The sequence below is a fragment of the Engystomops pustulosus genome, chromosome 1, assembly GCF_040894005.1.
Source record: "Engystomops pustulosus chromosome 1, aEngPut4.maternal, whole genome shotgun sequence".
Lineage (NCBI taxonomy): Eukaryota > Metazoa > Chordata > Amphibia > Anura > Leptodactylidae > Engystomops > Engystomops pustulosus.
In genome coordinates this window covers 243649456-243676466 of record NC_092411.1, presented here as the reverse complement: position 1 = coordinate 243676466, position 27011 = coordinate 243649456, and the positions used below count along the sequence as shown (strand labels likewise).

At 41.2% G+C, this 27011-nt stretch overlaps 1 protein-coding gene across 3 annotated transcripts; it reads right to left on the bottom strand.

Moving 5' to 3' along the window:
* Window positions 1-5979: 5979 nt before the first annotated feature.
* Window positions 5980-25940, bottom strand: LOC140076546 (glycerophosphocholine cholinephosphodiesterase ENPP6-like). Of its 3 annotated transcripts, none has more exons than XM_072123124.1 (8): window positions 23820-23919; window positions 16529-16708; window positions 14334-14445; window positions 13430-13571; window positions 10270-10449; window positions 9837-9974; window positions 9634-9757; window positions 5980-7689 (listed from the first exon to the last, which is right to left on the bottom strand). In XM_072123124.1, exons 2-8 carry the CDS (start codon window positions 16683-16685, stop codon window positions 7484-7486), a joined length of 1059 nt encoding a protein of 352 aa, XP_071979225.1. In that variant the 5' UTR covers window positions 16686-16708; window positions 23820-23919; the 3' UTR covers window positions 5980-7483. The 3 variants fall into 3 exon arrangements, with proteins under 3 accessions (XP_071979225.1, XP_071979234.1, XP_071979217.1); XM_072123133.1 differs by lacking the exon at window positions 23820-23919 and adding an exon at window positions 23435-23515; XM_072123116.1 differs by lacking the exon at window positions 23820-23919 and adding an exon at window positions 25604-25940 and having other exon boundaries at window positions 5986-7689.
* Between the last annotated feature and the right edge of the window lie 1071 nt (window positions 25941-27011).

The window sequence follows — 27011 nt, the reverse complement described above, 5'->3', positions numbered from 1 at the left end:
CTAAGCGACAGCAGGCGGTGCTCAAACTGCTGAGCCTAGGCGACAAAAGGCACACCGCCCAAGAGCTATTACAGGGCATCACGGCGCAGACTGATCTGTGGCTGGCACCGCTGAACCTCAAGCCGGGAATGGTTGTGTGTGACAACGGCCGTAACCTGGTGGCGGCTCTGCAACTCGGCAGACTGACACATGTGCCATGCCTGGCCCATGTGTTAAATCTGATAGTTCAGCGTTTCCTCAAGACATACCCCAATCTGTCTGATTTGCTCACGAAGGTGCGCCGCATCTGTGCGCATTTCAGGAAGTCCAGCCCAGATGCTGCCACTCTCAGGGCAGCGCAGCGCCGCCTCCAACTGCCCGCTCACCGACTGTTGTGCGACGTGCCCACGAGGTGGAATTCAACACTGACCATGTTATCCAGAGTTTACCAGCAGCGCAGAGCGATTGTAGACTGCCAGATGTCAACTTCCACCAGAACTGGTAGTCAGGTCAGTCAGCTTCCTCAAGTCTACAATGAGGAGTGGACGTGGATGTCTGATATCTGTCAGGTGCTGAGTAACTTTGAGGAGTCAACACAGATGGTCAGTGGCGATGCCGCCATCATCAGCCTCACCATCCCGCTGCTTGGCCTGTTGAAAAACTCTCTGGTCAGCATGAAGTCGGAAGCTTTGCGCTCGTCACAAGAGACAGGGGAAGAATATTCCCTTGTTGATAGCCAAAGCACCCTCAGGTCTGTTTCTCAGCGCATATCGGAGGAGGTGGAGGTGGAGGAGGATGAGGAGGAAGAGGAGGAGAATGTTGGCGAGACACAAGAGGGGACCATTGTTGAGTCCTTTACTGTTCAGCGTGTATGGGCAGAAGAAGAGGAGTTGGAGGAGTTGGAGGAGGAGGAAATGGACAGTCAGGCCAGTGAGGGGAGTGAATTCTTACGCGTTGGTACTCTGGCGCATATGGCAGATTTCATGCTAGGCTGCCTATCCCGTGACCCTCGCGTTCAAAGAATTTATTCCAGCACCGATTACTGGGTGTTCACTCTCCTGGACCCACGGTACAAGCAAAATCTTTCCACTCTCATCCCTGCAGAGGAAAGGAGTGTGAGAATGCATGAATACCAGCAGGCCCTGGTGCACAAGCTGAAACAGTATTTCCCTTCTGACAGCGCTAGCGGCAGAGTGCGTAGTTCTGCGGGACAAGTAGCGAGGGAGAGTAGGCGAGCAGGCAGCTTGTCCAGCACTGGCAAGGGTACGCTTTACAAGGCTTTTGCCAGCTTTATGTCACCCCAGCAAGACACTGTCACCTGTCCCCAGTCTCGGCAGAGTAGGGCTGATCTTTACAGAAAGATGGTGAGGGAGTACGTAGCTGACCATACCATCGTCCTAAATGATCACACAGCTCCCTACAACTACTGGGTTTCAAAGCTGGACATGTGGCACGAACTGGCGCTGTACGCCTTGGAGGTTCTTGCCTGCCCTGCCGCTAGCGTCTTGTCCGAGCGGGTTTTCAGTGCAGCTGGTGGCATCATCACCGATAAGCGTACACGCCTGTCAACTGACAGCGCTGACAGGCTGACGCTTATTAAAATGAATAAAGGCTGGATTTCTCAGAATTTCCAATCTCCACCAGGTGAAGGAAGCTCAACCTGAATAATTGATCCACTCCTCCTCCTCCTCATTTTCCTCCTTCTCCTCCTCTTTGTACAGTAAAGCAGAGGAAAATGGCTATTTTTTGACAGGGCCCACTGGCTCTTGCTATAGTACTTCATGCATTTAATTTTTCTGGAGGGCCACCTACCCGGTCCTCTGTTTGAAACAATTTTTGTGAGTGCCACATACAGGCACTCAATCTATTCCATTTTACTGCAGGGCCACCTACCTGCTCCTCTGGTTTGAAACATTTTTGGGACTGCCACATACAGGCACTCAATCTATTCCATTTTACTGGAGGGCCACCTACCTGCTCCTCTGGTTTGAAACATTTTTGGGACTGCCACATACAGGCACTCAATCTATTCCATTTTACTGCAGGGCCACCTACCTGCTCCTCTGGTTTGAAACATTTTTGGGACTGCCACATACAGGCACTCAATCTATTCCATTTTACTGGAGGGCCACCTACCTGCTCCTCTGGTTTGAAAAATTTTTGGGACTGCCACATACAGGCACTCAATCTATTCCATTTTACTGCAGGGCCACCTACCTGCTCCTCTGGTTTGAAACATTTTTGGGACTGCCACATACAGGCACTCAATCTATTCCATTTTACTGCAGGGCCACCTACCTGCTCCTCTGGTTTGAAACATTTTTGGGACTGCCACATACAGGCACTCAATCTATTCCATTTTACTGGAGGGCCACCTACCTGCTCCTCTGGTTTGAAAAATTTTTGGGACTGCCACATACAGGCACTCAATCTATTCCATTTTACTGCAGGGCCACCTACCTGCTCCTCTGGTTTGAAACATTTTTGGGACTGCCACATACAGGCACTCAATCTATTCCATTTTACTGGAGGGCCACCTACCTGCTCCTCTGGTTTGAAAAATTTTTGGGACTGCCACATACAGGCACTCAATCTATTCCATTTTACTGCAGGGCCACCTACCTGCTCCTCTGGTTTGAAACATTTTTGGGACTGCCACATACAGGCACTCAATCTATTCCATTTTACTGCAGGGCCACCTACCTGCTCCTCTGGTTTGAAAAATGTTTGGGACTGCCACATACAGGCACTATCCAAATTAAATTGTCTCCATAGCAGCCTCCACACGTTGTCTCCATTGCTACCTCCAAAAGTCGTCCATATAGCTGCCTCCATACATCGTCCCTTTATCAAACGAGGTGTGTCAGGCAGAAATTTGGGTTGTTTTCATGGATTCCACATCAAAGTTGTTAACTTTGTCGCCACCCTGCTGTGTAATCCACAAAATATACTTGCAAACTTTTACCATTTAGGGATATTATTTCAGCGCTTCTTGCGCATCTGTTTACATTCCCCTCACCCGCCATATCCTAAACTTATAAGAACGCTACTACACTTGATCTTATACAAAAGGTTCTTAGAAGTGCTGTTTGGGGAGTAGCCTAGAGACAGGGGCTTGGATTGGCAAAAGCTCGCCTGGCTGCAGAGCGCCAGCTCCATCCCAAGATCCAACTAACATAGTTGCAGCACCTTTAATCTACTACTAGTTCACTGCCTCCATAATAATAATAATAATAATCTTTATTTATATAGCGTCATCATATTCTGTAGCGCTTTACAAATCATAGGAAACAAATACAAATGTAATGTAACAGAGCACAACATTTGTATGGAACAACAGGAGTGAGGTCCCTGCTCGCCAGAGCTTACGGTTTATGAAGATGATGGGGTAACACGAGGTAAAAGAATATTTAATGGTCAAGCCATTCTTCTTAGGGAATAGAAAAAAATATAATAAATGGAATTGCTGTCGCTTGAACCACTCAGCCGTCATCTTATATACCAGGTCCAGGGTGAATGGGACTGCAGAGAAGTCTGGTGCCTGTTGGTTGCTGGATAACAGATGGGAGGACGACACAGGACGGGTTAGTAGAAGAGTTAAAACTTCATGCAGTTAATGAGTGTTATAGGCTTGCCTAAAGAAATGGGTTTTAAGAGCACGTTTGAAACTTTGGAGGTTAGGTATTAGTCTGATAGTCCGGGGCAGAGCATTCCATAGAATTGGTGCAGCTCTAGAGAAGTCTTGGAGACGCGAGTGGGAGGTCCGCACTAGGGTAGAGGTTAATCTAAGATCACTGGCGGATCTAAGAGCACGGGTTGGGCGATAGACTGAGATAAGAGAGGAGAGGTAGGGGGGTGCAGCATTATACAGAGCTTTATGGATGAGGGTTATTATTATTTTAAACTGTATTCGAAAGGAGACTGGCAGCCAGTGCAGCGACTGGCATGAACTGTAAGCATACATGGTCCCCTTATCAAACGAGCTGTGTCAGGCAGAATTTTGGGTTGTTTTCATGGCTTCCATGTTAACTTTGTCGCCACCCTGCTGTGTAATCCACAAAATATACTGGCAAACTTTTATCATGTACCGATATTATTTGAGCGCTTCTTGCTCACCTCCTTTGGTTCCTCTCTGACACCCATTGGTTTGAAGCCTGAGTCCAATTAGGGTATGTCGCCATGCCACTCTCTAGCCTGCTGCCGCTGCCTCTGCCTCTGCATGCCGTCCCCTATAGTGTCAGGGTCAATTATTGGATGTTTTAGATGCTATCTAGCTTCATTCTGTCACTCTGTCATGGCCATGCTGTTGCCCATAATTTTGGCATAATGGTGCGATTAAGCAGCCTCAGAGGCATCCATGCATGCTGCCCCTGCTGTTTCCTGTCCATTTCCGTGGTGTTTCCATCCTTTTCTGAGGTTCCCAGGTGTTTGGCCAAGCTTCCCTGTGCAGAGCCTTGGTCCCCTTGAAAAATGCTCGAGTCTCCCATTGACTTCAATGGGGTTCGTTATTCGAGACGAGCACTCGAGCATCGGGAAAAGTTCGTCTCGAATAACGAGTACCCGAGCATTTTAGTGTTCGCTCATCTCTAAAGAAGATTTATAGCCCTGGCATCAAATATACATATGTATTTTTTTTCTAAATATACTGTACACGTTATTAGTTTTTGTATGCATATGCACTGTATTTATTGTACGTACTGAGTCACATGCATCAAATTTTGGATTAACGTGTATTGCAATCTTTCCCCCATTGCCCACCACACCATAGGACACTGTTATTTGGTAATCATGAATTGTTCTTTATCCTCTATTCAAAAAGCTTGGGTGTATCATTATGTATACGTGATATTCTAATACCTATTGTATTGTTTCAATTCTTGAATATTATTTATATATTACCTTTTAAGATATATTATTTATACTGGGCTCTGGGTGCTTTGCTGTTATGGCCACGTTGTCCTTGTGCACGGACACCTTCTCCAACTTCTTGGAGGTTGAGGTTCGTACGTGCAGTATATTATTCCAGACGCCATGGCTCTTAGGCTATATTCACACTGCCATTGCCCGCCCGTACCGTAGCGGGCAACGGCATTGTACGGGGAGAGGAGGAGGAGGTGAGCGCAGCTCACCCCCGCCCCTTTCCATAGCAACCTATGGCGCACGGCGCCATATTACGGGAAAAGATAGGACCGCTCCCGTAGGGTGCCGTGCGCCCATTGCTGCCTATGGGGGACGTATATCGGCCGTATATACGTCGGCCGTATATACGTCGGCCGTATATACGTCCCCCATACGTTAGTGTGAATGTAGCCTTACTCTGACACACACATGACTGTTATATACTGTATATTCTTGGTTTATCTCACATTACCCCTAAGGGTGCCGCTATATGTGGCAGAATGTGTGGGGCTGCCTTGACCCCTTACCCCTGTTTCCGGACGTTGCCTCGTGACTTTGTTACTATTTGTAATATCTCATCTGCATTTCTTTTGTATGATTTGCTTTTGTCATTTTTCATGTTTATATCAATTTACTTTTGTGATATAAGTCTTGTGGATGTTGATAGTAGACTGCACCTTCATGCGTTAAATGACACGTTTTATGACACTGTTGTTGCTAGCACCATCTCTTTTGGTTGTGTTTATTTTGGATATAGAATAGCTCAATGATAAAGTTATAAAAAGGCTGAAAGAACTATGGGGGCTAATTTAGATAATTTTTTTACTGGTAGTGGAGAAAAGAATTCTAGATAAATTTAAATATATCTTGGACAATCAATATAATTCGCTAAATCAGAAGATTGACAGGCAACAGAGTATTTTCATTGCCAGATGAGTATTTTCAGGTGACAGGTGCACAGAGTATGCTATCATAGGTATTTTCTTCCAACTGCCATTGTCCTATATAATCAGATACTGTTTTGGAGATATTAAGGCATTGTTAGGGTTGGTGGAGCTTTTTAACGTTTTTATATTGTATAAATTATATATATTGTTAAGTATTTTAAATGTAAATTATGTGAATGTGTGTTGATATTTGATGTATTAAAACTACACCGCAATAATTTCCCAGTTTTGGGATAAAAGTTAATCTAATATACTGCCATACTACAGTATAGAATGTGCCACTGGCAGAAGTTTTTGGGTCTTAAAGGCCCGAGGCTGTTATGGTGATGGATGGACCACAGCCAAGATGGCGGCACCCTTTGCCAGCGATATGTAAAGAGTTAATACCTGCTATCATTGCCAATACCATATAATAAATGCTAAAATTATTTGGTGGTGTGATTACTAAGAAACCAGATATCAATAGGTCTTTATTATTATACTACATTTGCACAAAAGAGCTTTAACTTTTTTTTTCTTTCTAAAATGACTTACATGATGAGACAAAGTTTTAATAAGGGGCCATTTTGCAGTAGATCCAACGTTTCAATTGATCATTTTTTTTTGTCAGTCAGAATACACAAAAATATGGTAGCAATTGTGATATGTTTTTTAATTTTTACTTTTTATTCCATTCACTGTGCAGGTAAAATAATGAAATATCCTTTTAGCCAAGGTTTCTATAGACATGACAATAATCATTTTGTTATAATCATTGTTTCAATAGTCCCATTATCTTGGATAACTCATCCACGATGGTAATATAGCTCTAGCTCTATAATGGAGATTGCTTTGTGTATCAATTTGGCATAAAAAACTGGAATATTACATAACACATTTATAAAGGTTGCATTTTCGATTATTATGGAGTAGATTACAACATGGCAGTGATAGGGCAAATTAGTATTGTCAAATTGCTAAGCATATATTTTGATTTCTAGGAGATATCCAAGTACTAATTCATTGTTTTAAGAAATTAACAAACCATAGATAATTCCTTTAATTAGCAGCAGGTCTAGATGGCAGGCATTTTACTGTAGTTGCCACTATTACATAGATAGTAGCTCTAGTGACCTCAAACTTCTTGTTAGCAACTTTCTGTTCTGGCTCATAAAGGCAGTCCTGAGCAGTGGACCCCTCGATAACATGTCCGATTATTTGATCATATCACGGTCTACTAACTCAACCTGTATTAAAAAAAAAAGAACATTTATATTCTGAGCCAATACTGGAGGGGACTGGGGAGTGTCTCTTGCTTTGGAGGACCTGCATTGTCCTGCATCACTTAATGATAATCCATAAGTTTTAATGGATGCTATGTAATGCTCCATTCCTCATATGGTGGAGCTGTTAGAAAATTGAACACCTATTGCCATCTCTCCCATATAATTGGGAGCCCCAACATGGGTACACTTTATGATCAGCTTCTTGCCAAGAGAACCTGCCTAACAAGGAAGTATTGTTCAAATATAATGGGCGAATTGCATGAGACTCACAAAACAAGCATGTACAGAAAGTAATTTATAATTTTGGCAAACATATTATATAAAAGTTGTGCTAAAAATTAAATAGGAAAGATAAATGAAAGAAAATCCCTTATTAATCCTACAAAAGAATGGCTACATCCATATTGCAACAAGTGTGAAGAGTAGGGGTATCATTGGGCATGTTTTCAGAATGCTAGGGCAGGCTCCACTTTGTAACATGCTCTCCACCCTAGACCATGATCCATTGTTAGGCTTTGGCTCCATACCAAGAACTTTGCACATTATGTTGTACACGTCAACTGATCTGATTGGAGCAGCTTTGAAGTTTTCTTTAAAATCTGAAACAAAAAATTAAGCCATGAACCACTTCTTCTTGTCTGTCTATGTATGAGGCTTTAAGGGTTTTTATCAACAGGTTACCCTGAGCACAGCGCTCTACAGTCAATGGGAGATAGACCAGCCCTATCTAACACTGCCGCCATATTATTGTGGTAGGACATGCTTGACCTGATGTGAATTGCTAGGGGGTCCTGTTCCTGTGGGTTCCAGGTGGTATCAGGTGGGTTCCCAGCAGTTGGACCTTGCCAATCAGCTTTTTATTCCCTAATCCCCTGACTTGCTACAACCTTTTTAAGAGCCCCACAACAAACATGTTTTCATCTGCCAATTGTTAATAGAAATGATAAAATAGTGCAGTGGTCCTCCTGCTGCGACAGGAGTAAGGGCCCTGTCTTGCGCTTTCTTTTCGCCCTTGTAAGGACTGCTGCATATGTGTAAACTTATTCAAAAAATCATAATAAAGAGTTGATCAAAAAGAAATGATAAAAGAGTACAGTATATACTACTATCTAATTCATGTTTTGTGTCTGTTTTGGTCAAGATCTCTGCTGGGATCCTAATGGATCCTTTAGACATCTGTTGAAATATACTCAAGATGTCCCTCAATTTTATCAGAAAATCTATGAATATTTCTGTTTGAAAGCTCAAACACCTTCCCTGAAAACATTCAGATGACACAAGTGCTGCACTTGTTAGCCATAGCAAAACTCTCAATAATATTGACTTGTATCGCTCTTGGAGGAAATTCTGAAACCATATAGATTAACTTGTTGTCCTTTCTACATTGAGTTCCACATCACTTTTTGATTGTGACAATGTTATTTAAGATACGGATGACTAATGCTATGATATGGGACTACTTCTGGCAAACAAAATTTCATCAGATCTTTACCACACCCAAAACTATCTCTGTGACTAATGGACACATATTTAGTACCCAATTGTAATTGGCTGCATGACAGGATCACAGAAAAGCTCATCTGTGAGTTTGGGAAACATACTGGATTTTAATAATAGAGTCCCAGTCCCAGAGTGTCCCGATGATGCACGGCTGCAATGAAGAGAAAGGAAGAGGATGTCGGAGCAATATAAAGGACTGGAGGAGGACTGTGGGGCTTTTAAAGATACAGATGGGTCTGGATGAGCAGGACAGAGGGGCCTGGAGGAGGATTAAAGGGTCTTAAAAATACAGAGGGGTCTGGATAAGCAAAACAGAGAGGCCTGAAGGTGTAGGCAAAGGATTATGGAGGTGAAGGACAGTGGTGTCTGGAGGTAAAGGACAGAGGGCTCTGGAGGAGGACATAGGGATCTGAATGAGGAGGACAGAGGAGTCTAGAGAATGAGGAAAGAAAAGTCTGGATGAGGAGAATAGAAGAGTCTGGATGAGGAGGACAGAAGAGTTTGGATGAGGAGGACAGAGAAGCCTGCAGAAGGGGGGACAAAGTATCCTGGAAGTGAAGGACTGTGGAGTCTGCATGAGGAGGGCAGAGGACCTGGAGGTGAAGGATAGAGGAGCCTGGAGGTGAAGGACAGAGGAGTCTGCAGAAGGAGGACAGAGGAGTCTGCAGGAGGAGGACAGAGGAGTCTGCAGGAGGAGGACAGAGGAGTCTGCAGGAGGAGGACAGGGGAGTCTGCAGGAGGAGGACAGGGGAGTCTGCAGGAGGAGGACAGGGGAGTCTGCAGGAGGAGGACAGGGGAGTCTGCAGGAGGAGGACAGGGGAGTCTGCAGGAGGAGGACAGGGGAGTCTGCAGGAGGAGGACAGGGGAGTCTGCAGGAGGAGGACAGGGGAGTCTGCAGGAGGAGGACAGGGGAGTATCAATGGGTCTAGAGGACAAGGAGGAAAGATCGGTCTGGAGAGGACAGAGGGGACTGGAGAGGACAGAGGATTGGTGAAGAAGAAACAATCGTTTTTATTTGATGATCATCATCTATCTATATTTACCTGGGCCAGATGCCAAAAAAAATCCTCTCATGTCCATCAACTCATTGTCATATCCGTGCCACCCATATTGCCAGCCTTGATTAGGTGTTGTGCCATTATTCCAAAAGGGAAGTTTTTCTTTACTCTAAATAATATAAAAAGAATATAGTTTATGGAATCCATACCATGGAAAGCTGGAATGCCATCATTCATATCTACTGTACCTGAGCTATGAACCAACCCTCTTCAGCTACCAGAGTTAATGGTGGTACAAATTTTCCATTTTTATAATAAAACCGATCTGGAATTTGCTCCTTTTCATACACAGACATGTGCTGTACAACTTTCAACTGGTCGTAGACCTGTCAAATGCAAGACATTGTAAAATGATATCAGGTCATGCAAAATAACACAATACTAATATATTCACTTTAGTTTTCATTTCTACATTATGACATACATTCATTATAGCTTATATATGAATTATTCTCGGAGTTGGCCAGACCCGACAACCACTTTAATTGGCCATTTTGAGGCTAAATGGACTTTGCCATGTATACTAACATCTTGGTCTCAATTTTTATGGACATTTTACATAATATGAATGCAGTTATAATGAACAAACTTGGTGCAGAAGTAAAAGTCAGCACCACCTACCTTGGTGTGTTTACCCTCTGCAGGCCACAGACTCACAACTGGACCACGGTCTTTCATTTGTAAGATGTCATTAAAGTCAATATATTTTTCAAGTTCTATCACTTTCTCCATCCAGAATATATCTGTCATTCCATGGTCAGAGAAAAGAATGACATTTACTTTATCTTTTAGTCCATTTTGCTAATAAAAAATAAAAAGGGAGAAATATTGGTCAACATGTATAATAAAATTTTCTGCTGATTAATTTCTTCATTTTCCCTTTGTCTTTGTTGAACCACTGTTTTTTGATACAAAGCAAGCAGCAATTCTTTAGTAAAGGCAGAAAGTTGAGGCAATTGTGTCATCAGCGCTGACCATAGGGAATGTGTATATATGGGCCCTATATGGGCCAGAACAGAGAGAACTATTATAAAGCGGCCACTGCTTGGAAAATGCTTGGCTGTGGCTTTCACAGCAAATTCATGTGTCATTGGCTTGTGAGGTCTGCTCACTAGAAAAGAACTGCCCAAGCCAAAAATTTTGTAGTAGGCCCAATTCCTGCTTCTGCTTGCAGCTTGGGCAGTCGGCTCACACATGGGGTTGTGGAAACCATGGCTGTATGTATATGGGAGTCCATTTTAATACATGGGGTGGTGGGGCGGTGTGAAAACTTGTTGACCCACAAGTATTGAGAGTTATCAATCATGTCCTTTCGTATGAATATTTTTTTCCAGATGAAATCAGCACTATATATTTGTTTCCATCAATTGTGAGTCTACAGAACCTCCAACATTGGACGGCTGCTGCATAAAGGTGTTTTTCACATTTAGTCAACATCGAAATTTGTGCCTTAAATTTTATATTATTAAATATAAATAATTAATATTAAAAGATTTTGGCAGTCCAAAACTTCTTGTAAAGCTATGCCTCAGCCCAAAATGCTAAATTTTCAACTTTACTCCCACCCCTTTAATCAACATAGGCATTCTATATCAAATACATCATACAGTTCAGTTTTAATACGTAAGCCTGGCAAATAGTGTAGTCAATGGGAACGTCATGAACATACAATGTATTCTGTCTACATTCTAGAAGTCCAGTTAGACATGGAATGTGCTTTGAATGCATTTTAGTCTAACAATATGTAACAGAAATTAATTGTTAAATAATGTGTTAAAGGTTCATTTCTACCACGACTTAAAACTGTCTTAAAGAGAACCCGTCATGCAAAATAACCCCCCTAAACTAAATATATTTTCATAAACTGCCATTAGAGAGCATTGCCTCTATCCCTTCATTGTCCCTCTACATGCCTGTAACCCTAAGCAATGAGGTCCTAAAGCTGTATGCAAATGACCTGTGAAATGTCCAATGAAGCATTAGCATATTCAAGCTGTCCACTCTATTCATGAGTGGGAGGCACAGCCACACCCCCAGTGCTTGACTGACAGCTTGTATAATGATGTGAGGCTGTATAATGATGTGCTTCCTGGTGCTGGTGGCCACGCCCCCTGCAGCCTGTGTGTGCATGTGTGTGTGTTTAGGAGAGATACAGCAGCTCCAGGCAGCCATGTTACAGCAGAACATGTCAGATTCATGTGTAGCTGATGTCTGTGTCTCTCACCTGTATATTAGGAGGATGCAGCACACACTATCAATGCTTTACTATACATTACACACAGACATGAGCAGGGAGAGGGGAGGGGAAACAGGGGTGACATCACTGCCTCTGACCATGTGACCAGCCTCATTTACATAATAAAGAATAGATGATTTTACAATGAATAATGTATGAAATAACTAGATAAAGGCTGGGATGGGATCCTTGTGAGCTGCTCCAACAGGTAGTAGTGACAGGATTAGTGACACAGACCTGATGACAGGTGTCCTTTAAATGAAAAGAGAGTTAAATGAGTGTTTCTGTTTTAGTTAAATATATTGAATAAATGAAATCTTTGTAATTACAGGGGTTGTCCACTTTCAGCAAATAATTGATATTGTTTGTGTAAGGAAAAGTTATACAATTTTCCAATATATTTTCGGTATCAGTTCCTCACCGTTTCCTAGATCTCTGCTTGCTGTCCTTCTATAGAAAGCTTCTCTATTTACTTCCAGTAGATATAATCTGTCCATGTGATGTGATGGAGGTGCAGGAGCCATTATTATCACACAGCTCTTATTACTCTCAGTGATAATAACGGCTCGTGCACCTGCAGGTCCATCACACACCATGGACAGGTTATATCCACTGGAAGTGAATATAGATAGATATATAGCTTACTATAAGAGGGCAGCAAATGAGGAATTGATACAGAAAGTATATTGAAAAATTGTATAACTTTTCATTACACAAATAATATCAAATTATTTACTGAAAGGAGCCAACCCCTTTAAGGAATTGAAAACTAACCCATATTGGAATATATATATATATATATATATATATATATATATATATATATATATATATATATATATATATATATATATATGAAAATCTAAAGTATATTAGAAAATTTTAAATTTTGTCATTTCTATTATTATTATTTTGTGTTATTTATAGAAAATTGGAAAATCTGTTAAAAAATATCACAATGTTCTCAATATCCGATCATGCTTATTGGCAGTGTCGGACTGGCCCACCAGAGTACCAGAGGATCCTTCGATGGGCTCTCTTTCAACTCAACACTGAACTCCAGAGGTCCAGCAGAAAACAAGCCAATTTGGAGGCTGCTATATTTCTTGGGGGATAATAAAGAGTGGATCTGCAGATTAATTTTCTCTATAAGGCCTAAGGAATCCCAATCCAACACTGATTATTAGTATATTTAGTAATGATGGAGGTAGTACTCAACCATTGATTGTAATTGTAATTATGATGTACATTTGGGATACACCATGGTTACATAGGGGGAGATTTATCGCATTTTTGTAGTAAGTTTATATGCAGGGTAGTTTCAGCAAGGGAGATCAAAGATGCACTAGACTCCATAAATCTTCCCCATAAAGTTCATCCTCTTTTTTTTAAAGAGGGTTATCCTATGCAGGGATATATTATAAGGGGAGTTTTAAGTTATGGTTGCATTATGAACCCTTTACAGATTTTGTTCTTGGATAAAGCTTTGCGTTTTCATCAGATTTTGTTTGAATTTTAGATCTTTAATAAATAAACAACAGTTACTATCATTTGTTGTTCCAGATTTTGTAACATCTGATCTACTACTTTTGTGGCATTTTTGGTTTGCTCAGACAAGGGTCCAAAGTGATGACCTTCTATATCAACACGTTCATAATAGACGGCAGCCATTTCAGCGTTTCCATTCCTATAAAAGAAAAGAAAAATTAGATCACCTTTGCAATAAAAAATTATACAAAACACATATGTAATAAAGTCGGGAACATATAGGGTTATAAAAATAACAGTCTTGGTCCCATTTTTAACATAATTCCCTCTTGGAATTGATTCTGATATACCGTCTAAGGCTTCATTCAGACAGACATGTGCCTGCCGTGCCGTAGCAGATTGAGCACACGGGAGAGGGAGCTTGATTCCCCCCCCCCTCTCCATAGAGATACACGGCGCCATATTACGGGGAAAGATAGGACATGTCCTACCTTTTCCCTGGGTACAGAACGGTATGTGCCGCACGTATGCTGCACATTACCGCTCCATACTGTTCCGTTTGCTCAAGGGGGGATGTATATACATAAATTTGGAAGAGACTTAATCAAACTGAATCAAGGAATAAAGGGGATGCCACACTTGTGCCTGGCAGTAAAAGCCGTATAAAAACCAAAGATGAGAACAACAGCAAATGCAGTTTTTTGTCAATTACACTGAATTTGGATTTTTTTTCCAGCTTTCCAGTACGTTAAATATAATATTAAATGGGGTCTCAATGAAGCACAATTTGTCCTGCAGATAAGTCCTCACATGGCTTTGCAAATGGTAAAATAAAACAGCTATGGCTATTAGGATGCAGGAAGTAAAAAAACTAAAACAGAAGTACAGTAAAAATATGACTATTTTTTAAATATTAAACTCTATAAAATGCTATAAAGAAATTAGAAATGTTTTACTGTACCTCAGAGTTTGAACAGCGTCATTGACTGCCCGTGTAAAATTAGCATCTGATGGGAAATTGTAATATTCACGGCAATAATTGGGTCTGACACCAAGAATCTCAACTTCACAGCCTGTAAATGGTAAAATAATATTTTTTTTCACCACTATGTAAAAATATCTATATACACATTTTTTTTTTTAAATAAAACACCCTGTATCTTTGAGGGTCAATGGGTATCATTATGTGTATAGAATTTGGAGGTTGCTGGTGCACTGTTGCACTGAAGACAAGTAAAAGGTTTAGAGGGTTCGGAAATAACTAGTGACAGGCAACACATTCACTGCACCGTCAGTTCGCTCGAATAAAATAACTTAGCTATACTTAGAACATTATCTGTAGAGAAATGTCTGGCTGTAGAATTTGCTACTGGTTTCTTCCGGTGCAAGAAGAAAGCTGGAGGGGCTTGTAAAAAGTATTTCTACCCGCGGCATGAATGTATCACTCAAACATTTCTCCCCTCTCCATAGCGATGCACAGCGCCCGGTCATAGGAATGGGGAAAGATAGAGCATGCCACCGGTGCACCATATACATCCCCACACAGGCAATGTGAAAAGAGCCTAAAACTTGTATTTTTGTGAACAATATATCTTTAACTATAGTTATATGGTCCCTTTACTCATCTATCGCATTTAGCCCATGCCACTTCAGGCTCATATATAACTTCAATATTTAGGACAGCAACAAGTGGAGTCACCACAGATATTTGCAGACCACTCATCTCCAGCTTGGAGCCGATACAAAACAAATTAAGAAGATGGTGAGAAAGAATAAAACAAAGCCACAATAAGATACAGAAGTGCACATTGGTAACTCCACCTAATAATACCTCTGGACAAGAATGATAAAGTTATCACCAAATATAGGAGATAAATAATACTTATCTGGGTGTGTCCAGTGGGACATTTGCATTATTTTATCCATCCAAAATCGATTGGCTAAGATGAAGCCATGGGCTCCAGACCTCTTTTTCATTGCACTTGGGACTAACTACTAACTTATACTGGTGGCAACTGGGGAAGTTGTACATACATCGGGTTACAGTAAAGGTCATAGTTTGCGATGTGTTCTCACATCTTTGGTCACATCTTTGAATCAAGTTGTTGAATCATATGAAGTCACTGTACCATGTAGTGGATAGAGGTAACCACTGAGGACAAAGTGGGGTAAACTAATTCATATTCTACTGTATTGTACATCTACTACATCACTTGACCATTGTCGTTAAATTTGCCCTGGGTTATTGTTAGGTAGGGTACCAATGTGTGCTTTTCTATGGGAGGGTTGCTTTGTTGTCTGCTCTTTTGGTACATTCCTAAGGAGTATGTAAATGAGGTGGAGCTTTATCATACGCCGGCGGATGAAATCCCCGCACGTCCGGCCTCTTGATTTATCTGCAGACCGGGCTGTGTAGCGTTTATTTCTACACCCGGTCCTACCTGTTGAGTGGAGAGGATGTCAAGGGGATTTGATGTAATGGTGACTCTTCTAATTGCTGTCCCATATATCAAGGAGTGTATATGCTTGTGGCTAACGGGGTGAAACACATGGGGGAAGTCAAGGTAGATAATATAAAGTACTGTTAATGAAAATATATTTATTTTAGGAAGTATATTTCCATATATTTATATTTGGACCTAAAATATATAGGAAACATTTCTGCGCTGTTAACTGGAGGCGGATATATGTTTGTTGGATGGAGTAATCATTGCAATTCAGGCAAGAAAACACATTGGGGCTCATTTACTAACGGTCCACAGACCGCACTTTCGTCGGATATTTTCGGGGATGTCACCGGTGGGACTACTATTTAGAAGGGGATTGTGTTGCACGTGATCAGGTTTTGGCGCAGCGGCGCCGGCTTTCATGCGACAGAAATCGGGGGGCGGGCGGTTGGACTGATCCGGACTGAGCACGATTGTGTCGCAAGACATGCACTTACATACAGCGGGAAGAAGATGGTGAACTCTGGCGGACCGGATTGGGGTAGCGACACATTCAGGAAATCGAGAGCACGATCTTATTGAATCACGGCGCGGTGCATTGTCGTCGGACAATGCACTTTGGGGAACTCCTTCGTATAAGTAAATGTGCCCCAATATGTTTTAAAATACCAATTGTACAATATGTAACAACTTTATAAAAACCAATTACCTGGCCAATAATACATAAAAACTTTCCTTTTTGCTTTTTCCATGGTGACCCAGAGTGGTTCTGATCCATCCCACCACATTGGCAAAAGACTATCTGTATTAGTACCAATATCAAATGACTTGCTAGTCTTTGGATCCCACATGTAGTTTCCAGTCATCTGATGAACTTCACAGTGGCGTCCTATGAGAACACAACACATATACATGGATTTAGATTAATTAAGACATAAAATGTAACATTTTAACATTTTTTGGTAATAATATACTCTTTAAACAATAATATTTATAGTACTACAGTTAACATATCCAGTTTTGTACAATAATTTGAGTGATTGGTAGGGTTTGTTTTGTTATATTTTTCCTATGGATGGTACTTTTCCCAACATCAGTAGCAGCAGCACAATGTGGACAGGGCAGGAGATATCTAGCTTGTAGTGGTAGCCATGCTACCATGCATTAGCAGCCATGCATTAGCAGTAGAGTTTGGAATAGGATGAGCAGACTGGAGAAGTTTGGCTGTAGGGGACTAGTGGTAACAGCTGCAAACTCAGTAGTACAGCATGGATGAGATTTTTAGTATTCAATCCTGGTTGTCCGGGATTTAAAAAAATATTATATATGTGGAGGTGTATAAAAAGAATAAACCACTTAAACTCACTTCCTCCGGTGCTCCCGTTTAGCTGCAGTGCTGTCCGTCATTGCTGAGTCTTTATTTACAGAGGCCAGTGGTGCCTGTTTTTAACCTGTGTCATCCATATGCCATCCTAATACTGAAAAGACGTGAATCTGGTTTAAATTGTATCATTGGCTCCTTGACTCTATTTAAACTTGGTAATGTAATGATTTTTTGAACAAATGGATTGTATCTGGATGCAAAAATGGTCCACAAAAACCTGTGAACCTGAATGCAACCTGCAAACCTGTCCTCATAGGGGGACATTTACATAAACTGTCGGTGTCTGCACTGGCTTGGTTACCAATTTGCTCTCGGAAAAGGGATACATACTCATATTTAATATTATGGTGTTGTGTAAATATATTACTGGCGCCAAGACTATTTTCTGCCCCTGGGGCCAAAATCTATCCCGAGCTCCAGAAAGGTGTCTAGCAGTCGGAGAACAGGCTGAGCCCTGCCCTGGTGTGCAGCAATGAACGCTGCAGCAATGCATCGGTGGCTGACCTCGTCAGGTCGGGATTGGATGCCAGAAGAACAGGCAGCAGACATCCTAAGGTGGGAAGTGTTTTGCCTCCGTCATCCCAATAGCCATCTACATTTTATGGACCATCGTACAATTAATCCAAAATCCATGATAGCCATTGCAGTAGAACATAATTTGATTTTAAACGCCACTTTTCAAAAGGAAGTTACCTGCAGTAGCATGGTTTTGTGTCCCTGCTAGACCAAATTTCTCTTGGTCTACTATCCGCCAGTTTACAGCACCCAAAAATGGCTATGACACATTGGGGAATATTGCTTCCATTGACTCCTATTGCTTCCTTTTTCTTTTTTCATGCAACTTTTTTGTGAGACATTTCGCAGTTTGTGACTTTTTAGGTGCAGATTCAAGCAGCATACGAGAGTCAACTGCCTGAAGGATTTAGTGCAGTATGCGGGATTTATCTATGTAGCCCAGATGTTTGTTTAACTTGTGTGACATTTGGGCTTGGAATTATCCCATACTTGTGCTCAATAAGTCCCCAAACAGAGCAGCCTAGACCCTGACTTACTTTTGGTAAACTACTATTAGACGTCAGCGGGCGCAGGTCTGTAGTCCCACGCTAGCCGTGGGAGCAGGACCCACTCTCCGGGTGTCAGAGACACCTGGAGACCCTAGATCCCATCTCCGCTCCTCACAGCATTGCGCTGAATGAGCCATGGAGCCGGGTCTAAAGGGGTTAAACAGAGCTGCTGGGTCTAATAAGACACAGTCCAGCTCTGATCAGACTCCCTAGTCACAGGTGGGGTTCATTTCCCCTGTAACTGAGGCTCTTATAGATGCCTCATCTACAGGGGAAAACTTGTAAAAGAAAAAAAATAAAGTAAAATTAATGAATGAATAAATAAATATTAATAAAAATACAATGACATTTTGCTATATAATAAAAAAAAATCCAACGCTACACTACAAAAAGGATTGTCATAGCCCCCCTGTTTGTCAAAGACTATACATATTATATATCAAAAGACCAAAGCTAAATAGGGAATTAATTAATAATGTTCATTTTGAGTTAATTTGAAAAATAAAAAAAAGTACTTTTTCCACTTTTAACCCCAAATACAAATAAAAATGTTTGAACTTTTATTACCTTTTTAACTGGCTTTGTGTCCCTAAAAAACACAGCAAAAAATTTTAAGGTAGCATGGCAAAAAAAAAAGTTGTGGACCTTAAACCGGCACTTACGAAAATTTGCTAAAAATGCCCGGTCACTAGAGCCTTTTCAGGCCACGTCACTAAGGGGTTAAGTAGGCCAACTTCACAAAACTTGAAAAAGTGGCAGCCAAAAAACTATGATACATGTGCCCTATTGTGTCACAGCTTCCACTACGCCAAAGCCACACCCTTTTCGGAGAAAAGTCGAAGCAGGTGAAAGAAGTCATTTTTTCTGTCGCCGCCAGCTAATAAATAGGTTGGAAAGTAGAACATGCGATGAGAGCGCCACAAAACTGGCGAAAATGCCATTGTAACTGTTCCCCATAGACTTCAATGGGAAGGGGCTAGATGCAAAAACAGCTAAAAATGGGACCTGATATTACAGCTACGCAAACACAGCACTAGAAAGAAACATCAGCGAGAATGAATCCAATTACACAGAATGAAGCCCTAAGTTATCCACGAATACAGGAATACAAGAAAATGTACAGCAAAAACGTTCATGTGAAAGGTTCCTAAGTAGGTTATCGCTTTTATATAGCCCCACATTGCTATGGTTTTGTCTTCTGGCAATGTTGAAAAAAAATTACCATGCAGTATATGGCTGCACAAATCTGCCTCCACCAGCAGGAGTATTGCCTATGGTATTGGTGATTGCACAGTAAATAGGTGCCACCTTCCACTACCTCCAACCGCTTTTTGGATGTCATCGCCTTCACATCACCCAAGCCAGTTCAGCACTAAATCATCACTGTCAGCATGATCATCATCCATGACACTTAAAGGAACACTCCAGTCAAAGCTGAGTCATCTAATTATACCTCGTGCAGGGCCTGAGGGGAGGAGCGTGACTCTAGGTTTTAGCAAGGTTCTAGAAATACAATGAAAATAAGTCATGCTCCTCCCTTTCTGCCCCGCACCATGCATAATTCAGTAAGTTAGCTCTGACTGGATTGTTCCTTTAAATCAATAAGGATCTCAGTTGTGATGGGGCAACAATTATCCTTTTCCGTCTTTGTACCACTCCACTCAAGTCTCAATCAAGTACAGTAAAGTAACTTTTGTTCTTGACTTCTTCTTTATCTGATTTAGTTATCATATTCTCCCATGGACATAGTTTACGTGTCACCTTTCTCACGGTTGACAAGCACATAGCAGGCTTTGCTTGAGGAATTGCCATCCATCCTATTATTGAGCTTCTGCCTTGTGAGCTCTCTACTCAGAGATACGACCTCTGCTTATTAAACATTTTGGTGACAAACACAATGACAGGTGCCTGTCAGCTGCCTAAGGTCAGTTTCACTCAGTATTTCATCAGTATTTTGCATCAGGAACCAATGAGGAGACAAGTTATAATGGAAAGCCATATATCGCTAAAAAAATTTTTTAAGCTATTCCTGGTGCAAAATATGGGCTATGTGAAAGTCGTCTTCTTAGAGCTGCTGAGATAATGGGGCAGAGGCCAAAAACTTTGAGCTATCACACAGCAGCATCTTCACTCTCTCGACTGGGAAGCTTCATACAGACCAACAGGGGTGTAACTTAAGGGGGGGAGGATGCCGTCACAACTGGGCGCAAGAGGCTTTGGGGGCCCATAAGGTCTCACTTTCCCATATGAGAAGAATAGTACTATGAACCATTCATTATAGGGGGCCTGGCACTGGGGCCCATCAGCGTCAAGTTACGCCACTGCAGACCAACTTGTGATATAGGAAACACGTCACTTTAGGTTTTGAGAAACATTATATTTTAGCACTGATCTTCTATCCTGAGGAAGACATTATTTTGACAATTTTCTCTTTCTCTCATCATTGTACATTCTGCACAAGTTATCCAAGTGTTTCTCAGCCAAGAATCTGAGAACTTCCCCCCTCACCCTCCCTTTTATTTCACTGTAATAGGTCACGGGTCTTTACTGGAAGGGGTTAGTCACTCATTCACATGAAAGAACATTGAAATTTGGTGATCTTGAGTTTATGGCTAAATGATCATTGTGGTTTCTAAAGGTCAATGGTAACTATGTTTAATGCTAAAGGCTGTGACCAATTTAATTATTCACTCACACAATAATACACGTCTACTTCATTTAGAAGAAAAGTAGATGCAATGTATGTGATGTAATCCTATGGTATAATCCTATAAAGGCACGGTGTCCGTACAAACATGTTCAAGCCAATACAAAAATCCCAAACCAAAAATACAAATACAAAAATACAATACAAAAACCTGCGCCAATGCTCATACAAAATAAGAACTGTACACAAGCCCAACATGTGAGAAGTGCAAAATGCAAAGGAAGGTGTTCTCATGTATGCTACCCATGTATTACATATATCTACTGCTCCAGACAAAATGTATAGCTGGCCATAATGAAAGCCATCGTACCCTTTAACTTTACCCACTTTTATTATAAAAGCGAGGCATCATTAGGCAGGAATCTTATGTCAGTTTTTAGACACTCTTTGGAGGTTTTTGGCATTTTAACCGGTTAAGGACCGGGCCCTTTCCTGTTTTTTCATGTCCATTTTTCACTCCCCACCTTCAAAAATCTATAACTTTTTTATTTTTACACGTAAAGAGCTGTGTGATGGCTTGTTTTCTGCGTAACAAATTGCACTTCATAATAATGGTATTAAATATTCCATGCCATGTACTCGGAAGCGGGAAAAAAATTCCAAATGCAATGAAAATGGTGAAAAAATGCATTTGCGCCATTTTCTTGTGGGCTTGGATATTACGTCTTCCACTGAGCGCCCCAAATGACATGTCTACTTTATTCTTTGGGTCGGTACGATTAAGGGGATACCAAATTTGTATAGGTTTTATAATGTTTTCATACATTTACAAAAACTAAAACCTCCTGTACAAAAATAATTTTTTTGATTTTGCCAACTTCTGGCGCTAATAACTTTTTTATACTATGGTGTACGGAGCTGTGGGTGGTGTCATTTTTTGCGAAATTTGATAATATGTTCAATGATATCATTTTTAGAACTGTACGACCTTTTGATCACTTTTTATAGATTTTTTTAGATTTTTCAAAATGGCAAAAAAGTGCCATTTTTGACTTTGGGCGCTATTTTCCGTTACGGGGTTAAACGCATTGAAAAACCGTTATCATATTTTGATAGATCGGGCATTTTCGGACGCGTCGATACCTAATGTGTTTATGATTTTTACTGTTTATTTATATTTATGTCAGTTCTAGGGAAAGGGGGGTGATTTGAAATTTTAGGCTTTTTTATTATAATTTTTTTTTTAACTTTTTTTTTATTTTTATTTATACTATTTTTCAGACTCCCTAGGGTACTTTAACCCTAGGTTGTCTGATCGATCCTATCATATACTGCCATACTGCAGTATGGCAGTATATGGGGATTTTCTTCCTCATTCATTACAATGTGCTATCAGCTATCAGCACATTGTAATGAAGGGGTTAAAACGAAATAGCCTCGGGTCTTCGGAAGACCCGAGGCTACCATGGAGACGGTTCGCCGCCCCTCGATGACGTCACGGGGAGCGGCGATCCCAGGTAAGATGGCGGCGCCCATGCGCCGCTATCTGTTTGAGGCTGCCGGCAGCTTTGCCGGCAGCCCACGCTGTGAAAACACCCGCGATCGGTGCTAGCACCGATCGCGGATGTTACCGGTAAGACTTTGCTGCAATATGCAGCAAAGACTTACCGGCTATGTAGAGGGCTCAGCCCGTGAGCCCTCTCCATGCAGCGCGACGCGACCGACGCGACGTGAATACACGGCAGGCGGTCGCGAACCGGTTAAGCATATCAGAGTATTTATAATGGCTTAAAGCTCTTTCACATTGGCGTTAATGTTCAGCTTCAGTTGCACATCCGTTCCGTTTTGTCTCTGTGCCCGCAAAAAAACCAGATGGTGTAATATTACTTTGAAAACATCACAGTTTTTCAGTTTTTCAGGTTTTTTTGCAGACTCATAGATTTCTATTGCTTTTTGTGATCCGCATCAGTGAAAAAATAGGAAATGTTTTATCATTTTTACCACGGACAACGGATCAGTTAAAATACAAGCAAATGTGAAAACACCCATAGAAATAAATGGCTTTGTGAGGCATCCGTGAAAATCCCTGAGCCACGAACGTGAAAAACAACGTCAATGTGAAAGAGCCCTTAAACATCATTCTTTAAGTGGTTTTATTTTGGTACATGAGGTATTAATATTTAGAGTACATTTGTGACTTTTCAACTGCATGTCACAACAAAAAAGTCACAACAAAGTTCTGGTATTATTGATTGAATGTAGAGGATTTGAGCCTGAATTTGCAACCTTTTGAGACAACACTTTATAGATATGTCTATCACATTTAGATTCACATGATACATTTGGGGTAAATTGTTGTGACACTTTGAAGACTGGTGTAAGTACAACAATGGTAACACCCCCCCCCCCATTGTTTTTCTAAGTAAACTGAAGCAAGCCCTGTTACATAATATGAACCATCATTACAACACTAAGGTGTGGAGGACAGGCATTTCTATGAGAGAAGGATTGTTTGCTTACATTAAGTTAATAGAAACTCGGTTCCATCCAACTTCCATCTAACCCATCAATGGCGATAGCCAAAATTATCCAAAGCCCTCTTGCCATATTTCTCTTTGATATAGCCCTTATTTGAACAGAAAATGGATTTAAAATGTAGCAAAACCAGGTTTCATTCATACACATCTAACATTCTTATGTATCAATGCCAAGTGTGACAGGATTAGGTGTCTCTAGTTAACATAACCAATGCCAGTCACAGATGGGATTATTGAACTAATTATATGATGCAATGGCCAAAATCTTTTCCCTGTGTCTAGATACTGTTACATAATTGTGAGTCTGCGTTCACACGTGGCATTTACATTGCATTTTGAAACACAACAACTGAGGACAGAAGAGTTACCCAATTACACAGCTGTTAACATTAGCAGAGGACGTCAGATTCAGGATTTCTTCATCTGCACTTCTCTGACAGAGGGCACCACTTTTATTTGGGGAGTGCAACACAATTCTGTCCGACTTTGTATGTTAAATGTGGCTCACGGTCTAACTGAGCACCCCCTTCAGTGCAGAAATTTGTGTCACATGAAGACTAGTGCAGCTGCGACACAAAAGGGTTGCGCGTGACACATATGTGGTGTGGACACTTCTTAAATACCTGTGCAAGCAGTTTGCACTAGAAAGAACGTGCAAAGTCCGACAGAAAAAATTAGTAAATGTGCCACAATTATATATCTGGGCAAATGTGTTAACACTGTGTTCTGTAAATACAATGTTAACAGCAATCAACAAGTCAGTGTGAAACCGCCCTCATCGTAAGCCAAAACCAGGAGTGGCTGAAAACACTAAACAGTTGCAAGTGTTTTTATTTAAAACTTACATATGTGCAGTCTGCACAACTAGGATTGGCCTGGAACTAAATGATGCAAACAATGTTTAAAAAAAAAACTTTTTAACTGGCCATTTTACTGTGTTTTTTTCTGAATTGAAAGGAGATACTTGGATTTTGCAGTAGCTTCATAGTAAATTCCAGAGCTGTGGAGTCGGTAAGCCAAACTTTTGCTCTACAGCCCTGTTTTGCTGGTCCTAGCAGTTGTAAGCTGAGTGCGGACATTCCTTCCCAGTGACTTTTTCCTCTTATCTATAGCAGAGGGGCTTCACTACTGAGCATGTGCATAAAGTGCAACCACTTTCATCTCTTTTAAAAGCCTTGAACAGGGATGCACAACCCTTGTCTGACAAGCCACATGTAGTCTGCGTCCTGCTGGGTGGCCATGAGTGCAGCTGAGAGGTCCTCATTGCTCCCGGGTCCTCTCCTGCCAAACCGCTTTGTATCCAGACTCATGATGCTGAATGTATGCGCCAGCGTCAGCACACACAGCAGAGAAGCCCCAGGAGAGGACCAAGGAGTGCTAAGTACGTGTTAGCTGTACTGTGGTATTTATAATTTATAGATGGCATTTTGTGCTGTACTGTAATTGTTGGTGCACTAGGGTGCTAGGTAGTGGTGCGGCCATTTAAAGTTCAGTGCTATAACAATGTGTGTTGTTCACTCCTGGCCTAAATGTTTAGATCAGGAATAGGACAGACATTAAAGTAAATTTTTAAATTTTTGTAATTCATTATATATTTGTGTAGTCAGAGTCAATTTCATCACAACGTCTATCGTATAAGGGGATCTGTACGTGGTCAGTGTAAGGGGATCTGTACGTGGTCAGTGTAAGGGGATCTGTACGTGGTCAGTATTTGATTGGTATTTTACATTAGTGGTTGAAAATCAAAACTAGAAGTATAACCTACACATAGAAAAGGTGTAAAGGAACAATCTGAATCTGTTACATGTTTTGGACTATTCTAGTTAGCAGTTAGCCTTAATGAACACGAATGTGTGAATTCTCAGGCCACAAACAGAACCATGGTCTGTTTCTGCAGCCTGTGTATCATGGTCATGTGTGGTCTGTTCACACATCGATGACAGGCCAAATGAATTGTGAGACTTTTGAAAATATTTGTGATATTTGTGTCAAAAATAATCAAGATAATAGAAAGCTTAGTGGAGACTCTGTTAATGCTAGTGTGAACTAAGGCTGAATTTTAATGTATATTGTTTTCAGAATTAGTACAAGAATAAAATGGCTGATGTGTTATTGGAACACAAAGTTATATACAACTATAAATGGGACTTACCTGTCATGAGAGTGTAGTAGTTTGGATAGGAGAGGCTGGGGAAGTCTGGGGTCATATAATCCACCTTGACTCCGTATTGGACAAACTTCTTAAAGCCAGGAAGGATTTCAAGTTGTTCATCATTAATATAATCAAATCTAAAGCCATCAATAAGAAATACTAAAAGTTTGTTGCTCGCTAAGGATGTGGCGGACAGATTCAGGGTGAGAAGCAGCACAGAGAAGGTTCTGTATGGTGGCATGGTTGTAGCTGGAAGTTTCCCCACTGTCAATGCTGATAGTCAGTGAATAAGAGATGAGAGCTACAGGCTGCTCTGCATAAAGGGATGGGCCTGACTTTGGCTCAGCAGCAGCTCTCACAGATTGCCTGCTTCTACAATGTGTAACCCTTTGTGACACAGGTAACTGCTGACGGTGTAATCTTTGCCTATATGACAAAGCATGGTGTTGGTGAATCTGGGGACAGAGTCCAGAAACTAAGAGATTACAGATGAGCCATACGTCACCAATGAGCTGGATTATGACATGTAAACTTAAACAAGTTGTATAATGCATGGTGATTATATAAGGACTGTATCTGTACAGGAAATTTTATGTATCCTAGAAATTATTTGGTGTTGTGACAAGAAATTACTATTCTTTACAATGTTACCCAAGCTCGAGCAATGTATAAAACCTATAAAACTATAGCAAATTAATTTTCTTTTCATTAGATTTTTTTAAAACTTTTTTTAGGCCAGTATCACATAGGGGGAAATTTATCAGGACTGGTTACATTGTGCGCCAGTTGTGATACTCCCCCTGGCGGCGGACACACATAAGTTCACATAAGCTCATGTACATTTATTTCAATTTATTTCAGATAAACAGGGAGATTTATCAGAAATGTCTGATGTAAAACCCTTCCAGTTGTGAATGGAAACCAATCAGAGCTCAGCTGTAATTTTATAAACAATTGAGAGAAAATGAAAGTTGAGCTCTGATAAATGTCCCCCATTGTCTATTTAAAGAGAACCTTTCACCACCCCAGATTTCCCAAACTGAACATACCTTAAAGCAGGTTCTAGCATCCTGATTCTGGGGCACTTGGAATTTTCCTTCTATTTTACATTGCAGCGAATGCATAAATTAAAAAAAATATTACTCACCTTAAAGGGGTATTCCCACAGAAGTTCAGTTGCCCCTGGTTTCTGACCCTGGATCTTCAGACTTTAGGGTCAGCCAACTGACACTCTGGAGCTCAGCTCTTCTCTGCTCCCTGCAGCGGCCTCTCCCCTTGCATTGCAGGAGGAGCTCACACTGATACACACTCACATCCTGCCGGCAAAAACAACAGCATAGCTTGAGAGGAGAGCTGCAGGCTACAGGCACATAAGTTGTTTATCTGGGGAATGGGAGGGAGGAACATC

Bases quoted from the DNA above. Each gene is read 5' to 3' on its own strand.
- LOC140076546 (XM_072123116.1), bottom strand. From the start codon at position 25,844: ATGCCACCATACAGAACCTTCTCTGTGCTGCTTCTCACCCTGAATCTG. The intron at 16,709-25,603 runs GTAAGTCCCATT...GTGTTCTCATAG, and splicing joins CTACTACACTCTCATGACAG to GACGCCACTGTGAAGTTCAT. The intron at 13,572-14,333 runs GTACAGTAAAAC...TTTCTTTTATAG, and splicing joins GACGCTGTTCAAACTCTGAG to GAATGGAAACGCTGAAATGG.